The following is an 18878-nucleotide window of genomic DNA, read 5'->3' as shown; positions in this document are numbered from 1 at the left end:
GCACAGGTTGAAAATTATTTCTCTAGCCCTGGGAACTCTCTTTGACCTTCTTTAATGGGTGACCATAAGCAAGAAGAGTGTTATTGTCATTTTCCAGATTTCTGTATAACCATAAGGTCATGCCTACCCACAAATCTTATGTTAACAAATGCCATGTGGGAAACTTTAGAATTAAATGCTGAAATGGTAATATTTTTAGAAAATACACATGGAAATGAACTTGGAAGATGTGAATTCATTAAATAAAAGTGAGATCAAGAGTGAAAGACTGTAAAACAAACGTGTTAAATAATGACTGATTTTCAGTGGAGTCTTTGATCCATGTCTTTATGACCCTTTCTGCAAACAGAAAAAAAAGGCTAAAAAAGCTACCCTGTAACAAAATAATGGATTCAGCAGTCCTTGAAGAAGAGATGTGCTCTTCTTCACTCTCAACCACCAGTATTAAAATTTAATGTCTGAGGCAGTGAGTACACCTCTGTTAATGGAACTGACTGCAGCCACCAATTGTAATATTTGAAATACTGGAGTAATAAAATTGATATATCCATTTTGAAAACAGTTGTTTTGCACAGAATGGGCAGGGTTTGAAAACACTTGAAAACACTTTGAAATCAGAAGGACACTGAAGATTTTTCAGCAGGATGGTGTACTTGTGTAGAAAGGGTACATTTTGTGAAAATGCAACCTTTCATGTTGTGCAAGCACATTGCTCCAGGTCCTGAGGACACTTTACAGAGCTCAAGTTCAATTTATACCAAGGTTCTCAAGCTGGCTGGCTGGAGCTTGGCTGCATGACGTGCTATATCTATGCTGACTCATAAATTACATCTATTTTCTTCACAAAGGGATATGATGACAGGATTGCTGTAACAACTCTAACATACAGCTTGTGCTCACTTTAAAAACTGAAGTAATGTAGCAGGTAGGCTGATAAAATATTCAAGTGTGTGCTTAGCTAATACTATGGCAGTCAAAATACCTTTTTAAAACATGAGATTTCCTCTTCATTTTCTTTTATAGCCTAACAACTCTATATTTGTACAATTTTATACCTGGCAACAGAAAACCAGTTCTCTCAGTCCAAAGCTGAAACAAGTTACCATACTAGCTAAAGGAAGAGTTCCAACAGTTTCAAGGGTAAAATAAGCTGTAGGACAAGGGTTTGCGCATCAAAACTCTTACCAGAAATTGTTTGAATTCTCATCCTAAATAAGCCAAAAACCCAACATGTGGATGTAGCACGAATACACGTGCGTGTTTACATGCAAAATTCCTTCTTAAACAACCTATGATCTCAAATAAAGAGGAACAGCTGTATGTAGAAAGGCACCACTTGCAATATAGGAAGTTACAGGAGGTTAATACAGTATTACCAAGAAAAAGCCCACTGTCATCAGTCATACTTCAATTCTGGGACTAAAGAAAAATTAAAGAGTATTAGAGAGCAGTGCAACATGAAGGCAGCATGTCATCCCTTGGTAAATACAGAAGGGTTTGATTGTTACTATAGGTTTTATATAGGAAACAAACTACTATTTGTTTCCTATATACCTAGGAAAAATTTTCCAAAGCTGAATTCCAAAACTTATTCAAGTCTTGCCCCTATAATAGAGAAAAATTCTATTCTGTATTTTTTGTAAAAAAATAATGAGCTTCTGGTATATACTTTCTTTCAATGAAATGATACTGAAACATGGTCTGGGAAACTAAGCTAATAGCAAAAATTCAGAAAACCCGTCAATTTTAAACTGGACTTACCTATCATAGTAAGTATTTTTCTTTCCTATAACAGAATAAGCTCTCAGACTGAAATTGGACTAAAGTAGTATTGAATTCTCAGCAAAATCAATGGCAACCAGAAATATTTTCATGGTTAAAAACAAAAGCAGATGCATGAAAATCCTAAAATCAACAAATGGTGATTATCTTTATGAGATCAATGCTGTACCATATGTCGGTGTGCTCTCTCTCCTTCCAGGACCACTTGTTCTTCCTTTCTCATACTCATAGCAGTACAAAACTGCATCTTCTTCAACCACATTAAAGCGTTTCCGATATTCCTGGTCCAGAAATGAGTTTGGAGATTCAGATCCTGTATGAACCGGTTTGCCCACTATATGTCTGCCAACATCGTCACAGGGGAGATTTCCCTTTTCATCCCTTTAGTTAAAAAGAGAAGTTTTTGATATATTGAGATAAGACACTGATTTTTTTACACTGTGAATATTGCAATAAACATGGGCCTATGTCAATATTTCATGCACTGAAACAGATGAAATCCACCCCACATCAGGATCACACAGCATACACGCATATGTATGCATTTATATGCCAATCACCTCACACATTTCTGTTTGCTCAGTTCTTTACTGATTTATCCATCTAAATGATTTCTATTGAAAAGAATTACAGAAATAAAATTGATGTCCAGTTACTTTTTTCATTTTTCTTATTTTATCTGGAATCTACCTAGCACTGTGATTTAGGGCAGAGGAATAATCTTGGCCCTACGTTTTTATACTTGCATTTTTAAATACATTGGATACTTTTAAAACATGGCTACGTGGCAAGTATCAGCAAACTCAGTCTGGTTCCTTACACTTTATCCCAGATCAAGAAGAACCAGGCACAGAAGACATACAGACATCTGGCAGAGTTTTGCACAACCGTTTCAGGTCTAGAAATCGTACAGGTACATTCATGGAGTTTCACATACACTGTGCAGCATCTGCTTATCAGCTGCTACCCCAGCACAGTGTTCATTCTGCCCTTTGTGTCAGATCCCCAAGATCTTTTTGCTTTCCTGCACCCCTGCCCCACTCTTTGAAAATGGAAACTACTCAAAGACATCAAACAAGAGAGCAAGCTGTGCTGGGTTAGGAATCCTTTCTTGCACTAGATGAACCAGGACTTATCTAGTAAAATGTGCTGCTAGAACTGCCTGGAGATGGCTGCAAAAGACTTGATCAGACAGTCATTTCTGGGCAGCAAAATGCAGGTAGTCAAGAGAGAAGTAGGTATTCAAAGTAATCAAGAGACAAACTAGGCCATATGCTCTTGGCTAGAGAGCTTCAGCCCCTGTGAACTTCCACGTGAGTTCCAAGCTGGCCCAGCATGCTGACCCCTACTTCACCTGGCACCTTGAGACTCCATCTGAGGACCAAGCAAAGCCTCCTCCCGGGACCCAGGCAGCCATGAAGATGAGAAAAGGCCATCCTGCCTCAGTGTGACAGTGCAGCATCACAAACCCTCACTGATCACTGCACTCACTTTGGCAAGCTGCTTTCCCAGAGCAGAGATGGTGTTGGCTTAGTGAGGGAGGCTGGTGCAGCCCCAAGAGGGCTGTGGGCTCTCCTGCAGTACAGAGACACTTTCTGTGGTGACACAGCTGGGGACCCAGCAGGTGACACGATGGAGACTGACATAAACCAGTCAGATGCTAATCAATGCTGCAACCACCATCAGGGGCCGGCACAAGCAAGGCAGCACAGCCTGACCTAGAGGGATCTTCACTCCTCACTGCCAGCATGGAGTTAGGTACAGAGCCATCAGGCAAGCACCCTCGGTCACAGCCCTCTGGAGAGGAGGGCTCCAGCTCTCACCCCCAAAGGTACTTGATAAATATGAGCAGGCATTAATGTACAACCAGCACTCCTAGGCAACCAGAACGTGGAAAGTGTTGGTCCCTTTCTGTCATGCCATCCATGCAAGGCTATGGCAGCAGCTGTACTGTCTGTGGGTATCAACACCAAGGCTTTCGGTATTACGACTCGTGTCAAAATATCAAGTCTTTTCCTCTATTCCAGTAACAAAAGGAGGCCTGTTTATTTGCCTGAACTCCTTTGGAATGGCAACAACAAACTGAGAAACAGATGTTGAGCAGTTTGATAATACCCAAAATACACACATGATTTAATATAGTTAATTATGGACAAAAAACCTGATGAAATGTCCAACCAATTTGTTCAGAAACACTGCGCCCTATGTGACAGGTGAAATCAAGAATAGTCCATTTGGATTAAGCTGATAAAAAAATTCAAATGTACAAAGCTTAATCTCTCTACAAGATTACAGCTTGTACTAATATGTATTATAAGACTTAATCTGAATTGTTCCAAACTACTGCTTATCATCATGATTTAAGAGATGTTATTAAAAATAATCAAAATTTATTTGGAAGACCTTGATTTCTAGGCCAGAGTTCAGAAACTGAAGAGTAGTGAATGTTCAGCAAAAATACTTTAAAAATAAGGATGCACTTCTTATTAAAAAAAAAATGTTTGTGATGGTAAAAATAATCAGAATCAGTACAAAGGTACTAATTCTTTTAAGATAGTAGAGTTTCAGGAGCACTAGGTCTTTACCATATGAATACTGCATTCAAAGAGAACACACCTAAGATTATGTTGGGTTTTTCCTCCCAGCTTTTTTTGTGTTAATGGATTAGAATTAAATAATTGGTTCTTTTTCTGTAAATGTTCTGAAAACTCTGTCCTTAAAATATTTATATAAGCATAACAAAGAACTGTTATCAGGGAGGTAAAATATATATTTGATTCCTGTGCACAATTCAAGTGTCATGACTGAGAATGCTCTCATTCAATTAAAAGAAAAAAAAAACAGTTACAGTAAACTGGAGTATATGTAGTTCAACTGGGTTACACATGTCACATTTGATTTTTTTTTTCTCTGAGAAATAGAAACCAAGCCATATACAGATGAAGCAACGATAAGGAAGGAACACGGGACACAGCTTAAGGCTTCACAAAAGACTTCTGACATCCTCATGAAGTCAAAATCAAACTTCTGCCCTGGAAGGTTTTTCATATCTCTGAAGAGTAAGAATTTATCATCTCAACTTCTCCCCAGTAGGCAATTTAACTTACCATATACCTCACTCTTGGACAAGCCCCTGGAAAGTCCCATCAGTATCAGGTCATACATCTTATTAACTGGCTAGAGGAGTTGCTGATAAGAAAGTGTAAGAAAAACTCAGCTACAAGAAACTCAGGTACAAGAAAGAATATGCTGCCCTTATAACCCTTCCAAGAAAGGTAACTAAAAGAAATGCAAGAAGTAATTTTAAAATACATTAACTGAGCATATGATAACCTGTGTCAAAGATTATGGTAGCTTTAGGAATTCTGATTCCTCTTAAATACAATCCTAGACCTCTGGGTAGCCACTTTTTGTACTATTTGTAGGCCATAATTCCCTCAGAGTTTCAGGAACACAGTATCTGTGCACATTATGGAATTACATGGAATCATTTGTGTTGTGTAAAGGTAGGCTAGTGGATCTGCAGGATGTGCTGCCCCTCTGGCTCAGCAAGTCCAGAAACCTGGGAGAGATGAAAATGCCTGTTCCAGGTGGCAGGTCAGAGTAGCAGCTATATTGACAGGGAACAGCATGGTCACTGCACAGCCTAGCAGAGTGGCCACACTAAAAGACAAACCTGAAATTTGCTCTAATGCTATCTAATCAAATATATCTGAAAAAAAGATGGTACAGCAGAACTAAACAGTGCTGTTGCTGAAATGGAGAAGTTTCTTGCATTTACCTCAGACTCCCTTGCTGCATCATGATTACTGGGGACAACTGTGAGCTCCTTTCCTAGTTACAGATTCAGGGTTTCAGGTAACATTTGCTCTTCTGAATAAGGATGAGACTGTTGCAGTCAATTGGTTACCCCATATTTGAGAAAACAGGGTACTGAACCTTCTTTTCTAAAGGCTACTGTCCATTTTATTGATTCAAAACTTCAAAACTTTTGTGCATCTGATTCAACACATCTACCCTTACTAACCAGTCTACCTGCAAAATACAGCATTAATACAGGATTATCTGCAGAGCAGACTAATAAAGGTTGAACAGAATGGTCAGTTACTTCACAAACATTTTTTTTACTTTTTTACCTTGGAACATAAGGCTCTGTCGGAGGAGGGGGTATGTAGAGATCCTGAAGGGCAGAGCTGTCTCTTTTTGTAGGTGTGCTTATAGTGCTGGATGGAGTAGCAACACTGCTTGTAGGGCTTCTAGGAATAAGAGGCTGGTTCAAAAGAGAGAGAGAAAGGATCAGAATTATCCTTACATATTATACATATTTATTTGTAAAAGCTAAAACCAGAATATAGTTCAGAAAGCTGAAGAAATAGCAGTTGTAACATTTTGTGTGCTTTTAAACAGACTAAAAAAAACCACTCATGCTAAGAAGACAGATCTACAAATGGACATGTATTGTGCTTATAAAATTGACTTCTCTGATTACATCTTTTTCCCTTTAGCATAGCAAGTTCATTGCCAATGCTCGTAAAATTAGTGATCATTAAAGCTACTGGTGAAATCTTAACGAGTAAATAACATACAGAATCCAGTTAATTCCTTAATTAAACTAACATAAAAAAAAAGTCTACTGTTTACAGCAAAAGGTGCATAAGTAGGCATTAAATTGAATGTCAAGTCCTCCCATCTGCTCTACAGCTTAAGAATTAACAGTAAAAGCTTCAGTTTATGCCTGCAGATGCTGTTAAATCAGGTACTGCATCCTCAGAGCACACACGCTATGAGAGAATCAACTGGAGATTATTATTATTCTTCATTCCCCTGGGCACACTCCTCACAAAATAACATTTACTCACAGGTAAATAAACTGTACCCTCATTGCAAAATAATCATGCATTCTAGCTATCATTCCAGTCCAGATAGAATCCTTCCTCTTAATCTTGACATTTTTTCACAAGATTTTCTAAGTCTCTACGCAGATGCAGAAAAATTAAATGAGAAGAAAAGTTTGATTGTTTTAGTCTACTTAATAACGTCTGTCTAAAAACAAAAGTCTTGTGTGGATTGGTTTGTGTGATAGCTAAACTCAGGCAGAAGAAAAAGAAAGAGCAGAACAGCAAGTACAAGAGTATCTTCAGACACCCTAAAACAAATCTAATATTAAAATATACTGAGTTTTGCTTCAAAAGAGGGTTTGTTTCTTTTTTTTCTCCTCCATCTTTTTAGAAATTTACTCCTTGAAGAAAGAAGTGCTGGGATTGAAGAGAGTTCACTATATCTACAATTTCTGACCTTAGTAACTACTTGAAGACACAAACATTTCTCATTGTAGTGATGGCAGAGAAGCTCTAAATGTGGACTGAATGGGTGCATAGAAAGATCCTTCTCTGAGTACTATTACTAATACTTTATGACAGACCAAAAGGGTATTCCTGTGCAGAATAATCAGTTCTCATTTTCTAAATATTAATCTTGAGACACTGTAGCAGAAAACCCAAAAAGTTTAAAGCAGGAACATTGCCAGAATGTTGGCCTTTTGTCAGCTCCTGATAAGTGATACAAATCTATGCCTATCAAGCCCAGGCTCTACCACCGTGTTACTTTTTTACAATCTGGATGTAGAAACAATGAACATCACTTAGGAAACCTCATCCTTTAGCCAGTTACTGCCTTGTTTTAGGAACAGAGCTGCATTAGGTGCTACGTAGCTCTAAAATAATAAAATGCGTGCTTAAAATTTGCTTGTTAAAACTTTGCAAGTCCACCTTTAGAGCAGTAGCTGTAAACTGACACAAGTTTTCTGGTTTTGAAGGTTTAAGATCTGTCTCCTATAAACGGTTATACTGCTTAACTCTTTTATTGCTCATTAGAGTTAACCTGAGTATTCTACAGATAGGCCAAAGAAAGACTGCCAGTATTTACAGGAAGAAAGGGAGAAAGACACACACAAAAAACCAGACAGGTAAAAGACTTCACAACCACTAAAAACAAGACAAGTCTGCAAAAATAAGAATAAAATTGGTGGCAAAAACAGGTAAAGAAAAAAGCCCGAACAACTCAAAATATTAAAAAAAAACCCTAAAAAACCCTCCTCCCGCTTTCAGAGAAACAAAAATCTTATCTTTTAAATTTTCATCTGAGACGCTGTAGCCAAGGTATATTTTTTTAGAGTTATTTTTGAACCGCTCACTAATACAACCGTGTTTGTTCCTTTCTGATACCTTGCATTTCTATAACAAGAACACTTTGTGGCTTGCTGAGTAGCCTGTTGAATTAATTTTCATTGTAAGCCACGAGGATTTTGTGACCTAGATCCTGTTTATGCTCGTTAAGCCCAAGCTGTTTGCACACGGCTCATACCAGCAGAAGCACCAAGAGGAAGACAAACTGTATAAATGGGTTTGCTATTCTCCATTTATAGGAGGAAGACAAGCCTTTACCTCCATGAAAAGCGAGGTGAGAGGAAAGGGGGACTCAGAGACTGGAATGGTGGCAATCAGTATGAGCTTATGGTTTATGTTACATAAGGAAAAACATGCTCAAGCATAAGAGCATCTGGACTTCCAAGAGTTTGATGTGTCTCTGGTGATCCTGACAAGCTGCCCAAGGGCTAGAGGACAAAGGGAAAGAATTTTCCTTGTGTTACAGCCTAGAATACCTGGCTGCAACTATTTAAATTTTAATGATATTGCTCTGATTTCTGAAGTCTGAGGAATGTTTGGTGTAACACACAGCCATGACATACAAATCAGTTTGTCCTCCAGGTAGTTTGCTGGTTGATCCTGGAAATCAGTTTGGGTTTGTGCATCTTTGACAAATGCATATTTTGGTTCATCTTTTAGCACAGGAAGGTGGTTAAAACACTGAGTACAATAGGAAGAAATGCTATTCAGTCTAACACAGAAAGCCACAAGCTATCCAACTTACTGAAGGCCACTGGTTCCCTGTCAGACATTGTCAGATGTGAAGACACAGTGTAACTGTGGACACTCTGAATGACTGTGGTACCTCACAGGATGGCAAAGTGCATTCACCTTCCCAGGGCACCTGGAGCTCCCAAGGGGACATAAATCATAATCCAATCCAGGCGGAGCTACAATCCTGTAGGATTGTCCCAAAACATACTAGGATGTCTCATATATTTTCCATATTTCTTTTCCATTGCCAAACTCAACTCTCTGCTTATTTATACAGAAACGGAAAAGTCGCCCAACTAAAAAAAAAGGGAAATCCTAATTTAAAAATAGGTCACCCTTAAAAAAACCCCAGTATTTATCATGACTACACCAGTAAATTAGTAGCATAGTAAGAATTTTTACATGGTAAAAACATTTAAATGGTCTCTCCTGGTAGTAGCTCAACACACTGAGAGCCTTGCTTTAACTACCACCTTGTGCTGTAGAAGTTCAGCTTTCATTTTTATATACAGAATACAAAAGTCTTCAGACCCCTCTGGTTGAAAAGAAAGCCTTCAGACATGGCCTAGAGGTATGGCACAACAACATAGTATTTTGCATTGAAATTTTGACACCTCAACTGTTCAAGTCAATCTGGTCATGTGCAAATAACCAGCTCATGCAGCTCTCTATTTCAGTGGCAGCCACTCTGCGACCCACGTGCAGGCACATTGGATACAAAACCACATGCAACTCCAATCAAGTATTTCTCAACTGGATGCCTTGGAGATCAGTGTTATCATGGATTTCATTCTCTCCCAAGGAGCAGAGATTCTCCTGCTGCAGTTCCTTTTGGCAGGCTGGCCAGGGAAAGTAGGATTGCTGAAACAGCAATACAACTAAAACATTTCCAGGTCTAAAGACTTGGATACTTGGCCCATGGCAAAAGCCTGACAGAGAAAGTTTGGAAGTTACATATTAAAATTGGAACAACCTAAAAAATGCCCCACAAATGATCCTGCATCAATCTTAATCCACAATGATAGACACAAAATCTGTAATTCAATATATTTTGGAGTACTATTTCTCAAACATTTTGAATGCACCACCCTCCCTCAGGTTCATTAGTCTTTACAGAGCCTTCCCAAAACTGTTGCTTGGCTGCAGAACAGGGAACCAGACGTCTTTACTCACAGCAGCTTGGTTTCTCTAACACTGGGAGCAAGGAAATCCCTTTAAGTACTGACTGACAGCACCCAAGCCCCCTCTCTTCAGCAGCTGTTCTGTGCCTGGTTGGCTCTGCCCTGTGGTCCCCACCTCTCTCTTGCTAACACGACCCATTGCTGCTTTTTACACCCCTAGCCCTGAAGAAACTGAGAGGGTGTCCCAGTGAGTCAGCATATTATTTTTGAGTTTTCTGTCTAAACAATGAAAGTAATCAATATTTAATATATACTATCTAAAATTCTTTTTATTGTTTTTTTAAAACTCTTTGAACCTTTCATTGACTCCCATGGAAGCTGCAATATAAGTTTGAGAAACATTGCTCCAGAAAAAGACATACAGTTTTTTCAAAATATAAGCAAAACAAATACAATATTTTAAATTACAATATCTTTATACAGTATTTGCATCAATAAGCAGATTTTACTGCCAATATATTTTTCATATTGGATTAAAGTTACAACAATATATTGAACAAAATGTTTCCAATAAAATAAACTTTTTGTAAAAACAATGACATGAAATAATGAGATACCATAACTCAGTTAATTTTAACAGTGCTACAAAAAGAATGCCCAGTTCCCAACCAGTTAAAAAGCAAACATGTTAGTATTTTATTCAAATTTAATGATTAAAAAGTGTAAGATCATTAGTTCTAGTAATAAATGATGAAAACAGTAATACAGCATTGTGTCTAGATGAATGAAGGAGGCAATATAATCAAGTAAGAAAATATACTGAATAAAAATGATAAGTAGCATTTTCTTTCAAACAAAGGACTTGTTATTGTCGCCGTTGCTTCTTAAGAAAATGAAAAGCCGAATATGTAACAGTGGAAATATGATGCACATCTAATCCAAAACAAATTCTGTCAAAAAAACTAGATACTGAGCTGCTGGTGCTTTTAAAACAGTACAATTTAATTAAATACAAAACAGTACAGCAAACTATAAAGATACACAAAAGGTGACATTTAAAAAGGCTTGGTGAAGGAGGGGTCAGAAGGTTTCTTTCCAAGTCAACACACCAGATGTGGCTGGCAGCTGGACCTGCCCCGCCTCACTGCCATGAGAAAAAGCCTTCTCAGTGACACCAGCAGATGCATTCCAAATTAACTGAAACATGGCACATGTTGCTCTAGCACTCCTTTTCTGTATTGAAAAAAAACTTGATGAAGAGTCTTCCACTGTAATAAAGTCTGTTTTCTTTTTGAGTAATTAACAAAGCATTTTCCAGAAGGCAAAGGACTTTGCAGCTAGGCTCTTGCAAGTGTGCTGACATCGACTTACACAAAATTTCATATGCTCTGAGAATCTTCTCTATTGAACTTTTCACCCTTATTCAAATAGCACTCGAAGGGGCCTTCCTTTGAAACCTCCCCAAAATAACACCAAGTAGAAAGGAGAAATAAAACAGACAATCTAGAGCAGAGGAGATTTATTTCGGTTACGTTTTGAACCAGACAAAAATTTGGAGAGTTGAAAAATAAAGTCAGCTTCATGTCAAACAAGGAAAACAAAAAAAATTAAAGGTTAAAGTTAATTGGTTTGTTCACAATATTCAGCAGAAGTCAGAAATACAAACATTGCAAACTGCAATATCATTCTAGGTTCTCACACAATGAATCAGACTCAAAAAAGTAACTAAAAAGCAAATTTAGTAAGGTTTGTCTTGCAGTCATAACATCTTAATATTTATGTTCAATAGCATATTAATAAATATTACAATTTTGCAAAAGGCGACCACAAGGCCACAGCTGCCTAATTCAACTGTTGCAAAAGCAATAACAAAAAAAGGCAGAAAAATCCCTTGACTTCACAAATTTGGACATGATTCTAAAATGCATCATGGGAGAACCTTGATTATCAGTAAGAGGTTGGATACTGATGGATATTAAAACAGACAATCAACTCACTGAAAACACACAATAAAAAAACCCAACCAACCAAACAGCACTTTCTTTAATCAGGACACAAGAGGAAAAAAAAAAGGAGTTTTTTATTTCTGTACTGATTGACCTTAGAGCTGGAATTAATGCGCTTGTAAGTACAAACTCATTATGTAATGGTGCACAGTATAGCCAAAGGCTAATTGTATTATTTTTCTGTACATCAAGCCATTCAATTTCAGTTTCAGGACTATTACACCAGATGCATAATTCTTTGTCTTCCTTTCTCTCCCCTAACCTTTCATATTTATTCTAAGGATAAGAATATTAATGAAAAGAATAAATGTAAGTGTTTCTGCTAAAAAGGAAAAAAAAAAAACAACCTCACAAAGAATTAAGAATTAATCAGTAATTACACAGCTTGCATTTAACTCCTAATTCATGGCAAGTCTGCAACGTGAAGGCAGAGCTGTACAAAGGAAACAGCTGGAAATTCTAAGAAGCATTTATGCCAATTAAAAACCAGTTAATATCTGAATGATCTAAAAGCATTTTCCACACTTGGAGACTGTGAATATTTGGCTGGCATATACCTAATCTAGATCACTAACAGTGGGCAGAAAACTCTTAAACATTTCACTATCCGTTTATAATTTAACTTTTAGGACACCCTGTCACTCCACACAAACCAGCTCAATACACTGGTGGTACCTGCACACCGCGCTGCCTGAGCTGGGACACTCATTGAGCACTTTCCCAGCTCACAGGCTATTTATCATCTCTCCATTAAGTCTAGTTTGTCATGCAGCTGCAAATGGCAAACTTCACGTTCTTAATTACGGACTGAACAAGCTGAATGTAATTTACCAATAAAGCCTCCACTTTATTCACTTTAAGCTAAAATTGAGTTTCGAAGGTTCTCAATTTAAACATCACAATATAATTTTTAATGTAAATGAGTCTCTTAATTTAATACACTGAAATATTTACCTTCTACACCCATGGCATCAGCTGTTGAACATATTGATTGGTGGGATGCATACAAAAACTCAAGTCTGATTTTGTGTCATCCTCCTTACATCAGGGCAAACTTACACCTTCTAACCTCACTCATCACAATATGATTAGATTGTGATACCACATTCTTCCTGTGTTCCCTGTATTTGCAGAAACAAAAAGACCACAGCAGTCTTTTTGCTGATCCTATTTCCCATTTTATCAGAATTTCATCTCACTGCCATATTTCATCTCACTGCCATATCTCACTCCATAACCTTTTGAATATTTTGCACTTTAACAGAATTACGACTGAGTTACAATTTCCTTGTAGCTTGTGTCTGCTGAGTAATACACATAGTTCAATTAACTTAACTCTGGGATGACAGCACATTTATAACGTTCTCAAATATTTCAAGACATCGGGATATGGGAAAACAAGTTACCATAATCTCCCCTGCTTGCAAAGTTGATGTTAAATACTGCTTCCCTTTATGTTTTTTTGGTATTTGCTATCATTTTCCTCCCTCTCATCTCCCATTACATCCCAAGTTTTATTAAAGAATAGCCCCTTTATGTGAACCAGGAACGTAAGAAATTTCAGACCAGCCACAGCATCAAATTGCAATTGTTACGCTTTCAGGTTTTCTGAAGGCTTTTTGTCAGACAATTAGTTAAATAAACATAATTGCTTCATATTTTTACAGCTATAAAATTACACTGCACTCTGACTTCTTCTGATGCTTGTTATTGATAAAAGATACAGTACTAACTTCAAACTTAGGCTACATTTAAACTTTAACATCAGCTGACTTTAACATCTGTTCAACTCTGATCTGCAAAAGTCAACGACAGAAATTTCCACATTATGCAACTTCCGAAGTTTGCACTTCACCCTGGAGCTTTGTCCACACTCTGCCTACTTAAGAAAACTGTTGTTTCTCACACTAAAATTATAAATTACAACAGACACACATATGCCCACTGCACACATAAGCGCTGACTGAGGTTCTGGCCTTTTCCTGGTGTCATGTTTGATAAAATCAGAATAATATCATCATGATACCAGAATTATATCTGCAATGTTTAACAGCATCTCCATTTGTGTTCATATTAGCCTTGAAAATATTTAGATTTTTCATGCTAACAGCAAGAACCAACCCTCCCACCCCCAATAACTCCCATTGCTCCCCATCCCCCAAATGTGTGAGATTACAGAAAATCACTATCTAGGGTCTGTGTCATACAGTACAGATAACCTACATTCAAGCTACCTGTCCAGATTCCCTTTATCATCAAATGCAGAGAGAGAGGCATGTGCAGGGGCAAAGTCACCGTATCCTAAGGTAGAGCAGTCTAAAACAGGGCAAGATGAACGAATCAGTAATTACAAATGTATGTCTGCTGGCCAAAGGAAGTTTAAAAGAGAAACCTGAATAACATGTAGGTATTTACATAGCAGTTCTAAAAGTTAGATCAGTCGAGTAAGACCCATGTACCTGTAAGAAACATCTGATGTGGGGTCTGCAGTGCAATTATTCCGGTAATAAATAATAAAGTGAAGCAAAATGGAGCATAGCCCAATTCATCTAAAGAAATACCAAACTCACCCTAACTCAGGATTTAGACTGAAAGCATTTGACCCCATTTAAAGCAATGATGTGTACTTTACATTTGTATTTATGTTCTCACTAAAGCTATGGAGACAGTGCAGCCTTCAAGTATAGACATTCATACACTCATTTCATCCATCTAGATTTGCAATTTTATCTTCAGATACTAATTTCTGGTTGAAAGTTTTTGTCATACGTATATTCAGGTCTTTATATCTGAAAGGCCAAAATATCTCAATCATTTAAAAACTTAGTTTCAAAGACTATGATGCATTTCACCATTATAATATATATTTATATAGACACACACACATATGAAAGAAGTTCTTCAAGGCATTAGTTTTTTATATATCTCCTAACATTTCAAATGGCATAAGACCACAGATAATGGCAGTGGAATATCCATATCCCATTCTCCTTTTGCCCAAACTTTGCAGAAGTCTTTTCTCTTTCATATGTACTTAATTTTTAATTAGAATTTTTAGTGTGATAATAAAAATCTCCCAAAGAATGCAGTCTTTACGCAAACAAAATAAATTTCCAAACAGTATTCTGTCTGAACTGAATGGAAAAGTGGATTATTTGTTGGTTCCATCAGTTAGTTACATGCCTTCATCAGTCTGAACATGACTTTTATTTCCTAGAGTAATCCATCACAGTGACATTTTATCCTAGAGTTAAACATGAAAGCTTTAATGAAACCATTCCACAGCTTTCAGCATGTTGCAGACTTACTAAAATTAAGTGTCCAGCCAGATATCCTGTGCTATGCCTCTTTATATGCAAGCCTTCAATCTCAAGGACAACTTTGAGACAAGTACAGCTTTATTTACATAAAAGAAATTTTGATGGTCAAGTGGTTTATTGAATACAGTCACCTTATAAATTTTTCTATAACTCCATGAGTGCTCAAACTGAGAACTCAAACATTTTTCTCCCCTCTTTTTTAAGGTTATACTGTACTGACATCTTCACAAGAAATCAAACTAAAATTTATTAGTTTGTGAAGTATGTTTGTCTCAGTTAGAAAAAATTACGTGAGGCTACTTTTCTGCATTGTAGAACACTGGGATGATTACCTCTTAACTTTGAAAAGTTCTAACAGGTTTAATTTGAATTAAGCCTATGAGAACAAATCGCAAAGAAATAATTTCAGAAACAATTTTTCAAAGTATACAAGAGTAAATCTATATGCTGCTGAGGATGAAGCACAATAAAGCATCATTGAGATAATCTATAGTTAAAATGATGGTGTATGACTTATGATTAAGCTTCATTACCTGCAGAGCAAGGGGCTTCCATCTCATATTTTTCAGTAAAGCTGGTGCTGAGGTAAGCATGCTCTGAGGTCGCTTTTTCAAAGTTAAGATAACACCACTCGGATCCTCTCGTAGTGCATTCACCAAATTTTTCAACTGCCACCCCACCTGGTAACCAGTAAAATTATTACAATAAAATTGAGGTACATTATTCAATATGTAATGTTCCCTTTTTAAATAAGATTAGTAAATAACATAAAGGAATGTATATATACCATAAAGGAGATTAACTCTAGAAATGTCAAAACTTAATTACTGCATAAAAATCACATAAAGTAAAATAATTATTGTAATGCATTGAGATGTATATGTATAATTTCAGGTTTTAGAATTAATAAACTACTGTTACTTCACTGCAAATGCACAATTAAATTGCAAGGTGTTTTCAAACTTAGCTCTGGTACATAGACTAGAGATTAGAAAATTAAAAAGCCCCGGCTTTTGCATTGACAGTTCATTTCAAAACTGAGCATTTTGTACTTTGTGGTTATTATTCAAAGTCCACTAACCACGTGTAGTCATACACAACTACTCCTAGCAGATTATGCAAGCACAAAGCAGCTCAGGAAAACCTTACTCTTAACACTGTTATAAAAATGAAGTCAGACTCACAAAGCATTATTTAAAATAGTGCTTCTTTCATGATGATTTCAGAAGCAAACACAGTAAATCAATGACAGAAATGTAGTCCAGTCACTATGTATTAGCCCAAAATTAAATTTTCCTAATTTAATTACAGCATTTTGAAATATTCTAAAATTAAAACCTTGATTTAAATGGAAAGCAACAAGTTTGTATTTATAAATGCAAGATATAACTTTCTCAATAATTTATTTTGCATTTTTGGAAAAAGTACTTCAAATACTACAACATTTTAAGTTGTGGCAATGGTTTTTAGTCCAAATAAGGCCTGATTACAAGGTACCTACTGTGAAATGCTTTAGGATAGTAAAAGTACACTTTTTCAAGTTTGGCACCTAGACTACATACCTAGAATCATACACCCCTTCAAAATCTGTAGACTCAGAAAGTGATTATTTCTGTAAACCTTACACTTTTTCTACTTCTTTTTGCTCTGTCGCCCACCTGCACCCTGCTAAACAAGTAAAATTTCCTAATTTGTAAACGATCACAATTATGAATATTTTCCTTCTTTCACAATTTATAAAAGAACATGGACAAGAAGAAAATTACCCAGCTGATAAGAGGAAAAACAAAAATCTAGAACTTTGAAGTAATAAGGTTACTTTATATCATGTCAATACATTCGAAAACTCAAATCAGCAATGTGAACAAAGAGTACAGATGTTCTTTATCGTGGGTACAGTGTAACATGACACAAACATATGTTACCTATGCTTAAGCAATATAATCCCACGTAGGTTATTGCTACTTATTTTGTACCTTATTCCCTATTACACCAAACCTCACTTTGGTTAGCATCACTTATTTTAATAACTGCTTCTCCCACACAAGTGCTCCACTTGAGCCAACTAATTTTACCAACACCCCTGAATCACAAACATTGCTCAAATCCCATCACTCTCTTCAGCTCCTGTGAACCTACCTGTTCTGATTCCACCACAGCAAAGCCCATTATATCCAGGATGCACTTCTACAGTAAGATTATTGTATGCAAAGGAAAAGGGGACTGATAACATGCATCTTTATAGAATATTTTTCAGCTTTCACAGAAGAATTCCAAGCATGCTGAAATCCTTATTTTCAGTCCTATGTACTAGGCATATGGCTATTATACTTTGAATAAAATGAAACATTAAATTAACCAACTCCAGCTCAATCCCCACATCTAACTGAAGTTTCTATTGTGTTTCAACAGCATTTAAACAAAATATCTTCAAGCCCAAACTTTGCATGTAAAGACATAACAAATTCATTTTAAAATACCTTACTATTTACCATACTGTTTTCTTACTTTTAGAGACTTCCACCGCAGCTTAGAAGCAATATATTCCCCACAGTTAGATATTATCACTGTGGGCATATTCAAGGTTTCATTTGCTATCCAAAGAAGGGAATTACTGGCTTACAGTTCATGTAAGCTGTGTACCTAAGGTACTGCACATTGTAATTCCTTAAAGCAACAAGTGCAGAGGGATTTGTGGAGCAGAATCCTTCTGCTGAACAAAGCAGCACAGGGAGCCTTGAGGAGAACGTGATTTGACCTTAGTTATGGATGTCAGGATGTAAAATTCTTTCCATTTAAGTTAGTAGGACATTGCATGCGAAAACGGTACTTTAAAGCCATCTTTTTCTCACTGAAATAGCCAAAGGAATATAAATAAAATTGGGGCTTTTTGGTTATGCTAGCATTTAAAAAGTTATTTCAAATGCACTTTCATACTTTGCAGAGATAAACTGTCTCGTGCATTTGAAATATGCCTTACATTGCAATAAATGGGAGATTATCTAGTCTCTTTATAACAGTTAGGGGGATTAAAGAAAAAAAATCACTTCAAAGCACTAAATCTGATGTATTTAATTTAGAAGCTCATGAATAAAAACAATTTAACTTAATTTTTCACAGTGAAATTCTGAGTTTACTAAAAATTTCAAACCAAGTTCATCCTCTGCTTTTATCTAGTTCCCTGACTAAAGTGTTCTGACTGTTCAGACAGGCCTTGATGGCTTCTCACAATCTGAACAGAAAGTACTAAATTGGCCTAAGAGGAACAAGTCACGTAAGAGGCAGTCAAAGATCAATCGAAGGAAATTGATGTCCACACAGAAGGCCTGTTTTTCAGTCCCAACACAGTCCAGACCCTCTCAAAATTCATTTTGACACAGACAAAACAATTTTATTTCAGGCGGTCAGACTGGAAAGAAGAAAAAGCAGGGACTATATCTGAACTGAAAACTTTTTCAGAAATCCACTTCAGTGACATGTAACCTACCCTTTAAATGCAATTTGGTTTTATTCTCTCTAACATCTCCTTTCTCATTACCACAGTTATAAATTTGAAACTTCTAATCATCAAGATTTTTGGACAGAATTTTCAAAGTTCCTATCATATCCTTTATCCTGCCCACGTACAGCAAGGAAGGACAGTAACAAGAAAGTTTCGACACTGGTTTGAAAATTCAATATATATGTAAGAGGACTGTATTAGCAGACAACTTTACTTATAGTAAAATA

The 18878-nt window shown here is 36.6% G+C and overlaps 1 protein-coding gene across 8 annotated transcripts in view; it reads right to left on the bottom strand.

Moving 5' to 3' along the window:
- CNKSR2 (connector enhancer of kinase suppressor of Ras 2) overlaps window positions 1-18878 on the bottom strand; it is a 204830-nt gene that overhangs the window by 80097 nt on the left and 105855 nt on the right. For 6 of the 8 annotated variants that reach the window (XM_040055339.2, XM_040055344.2, XM_040055345.2 and 3 more), the window contains exons 9-11: window positions 15683-15829; window positions 5919-6052; window positions 1952-2163 (exon numbers count right to left, since the gene is read on the bottom strand). In XM_040055339.2, the coding sequence (XP_039911273.1) occupies window positions 1952-2163; window positions 5919-6052; window positions 15683-15829 (493 nt within the window). The remainder of the gene's footprint in view (window positions 1-1951; window positions 2164-5918; window positions 6053-15682; window positions 15830-18878) is intronic. The other 2 variants (XM_040055341.2, XM_040055342.2) reach the window with 1 other exon arrangement.

The sequence above is a fragment of the Hirundo rustica genome, chromosome 2 (genome assembly GCF_015227805.2).
Source record: "Hirundo rustica isolate bHirRus1 chromosome 2, bHirRus1.pri.v3, whole genome shotgun sequence".
NCBI lineage: Eukaryota > Metazoa > Chordata > Aves > Passeriformes > Hirundinidae > Hirundo > Hirundo rustica.
The sequence above is the reverse complement of the archived record's forward strand: the minus strand, read 5'-3'. Positions and strand labels throughout refer to the sequence as shown.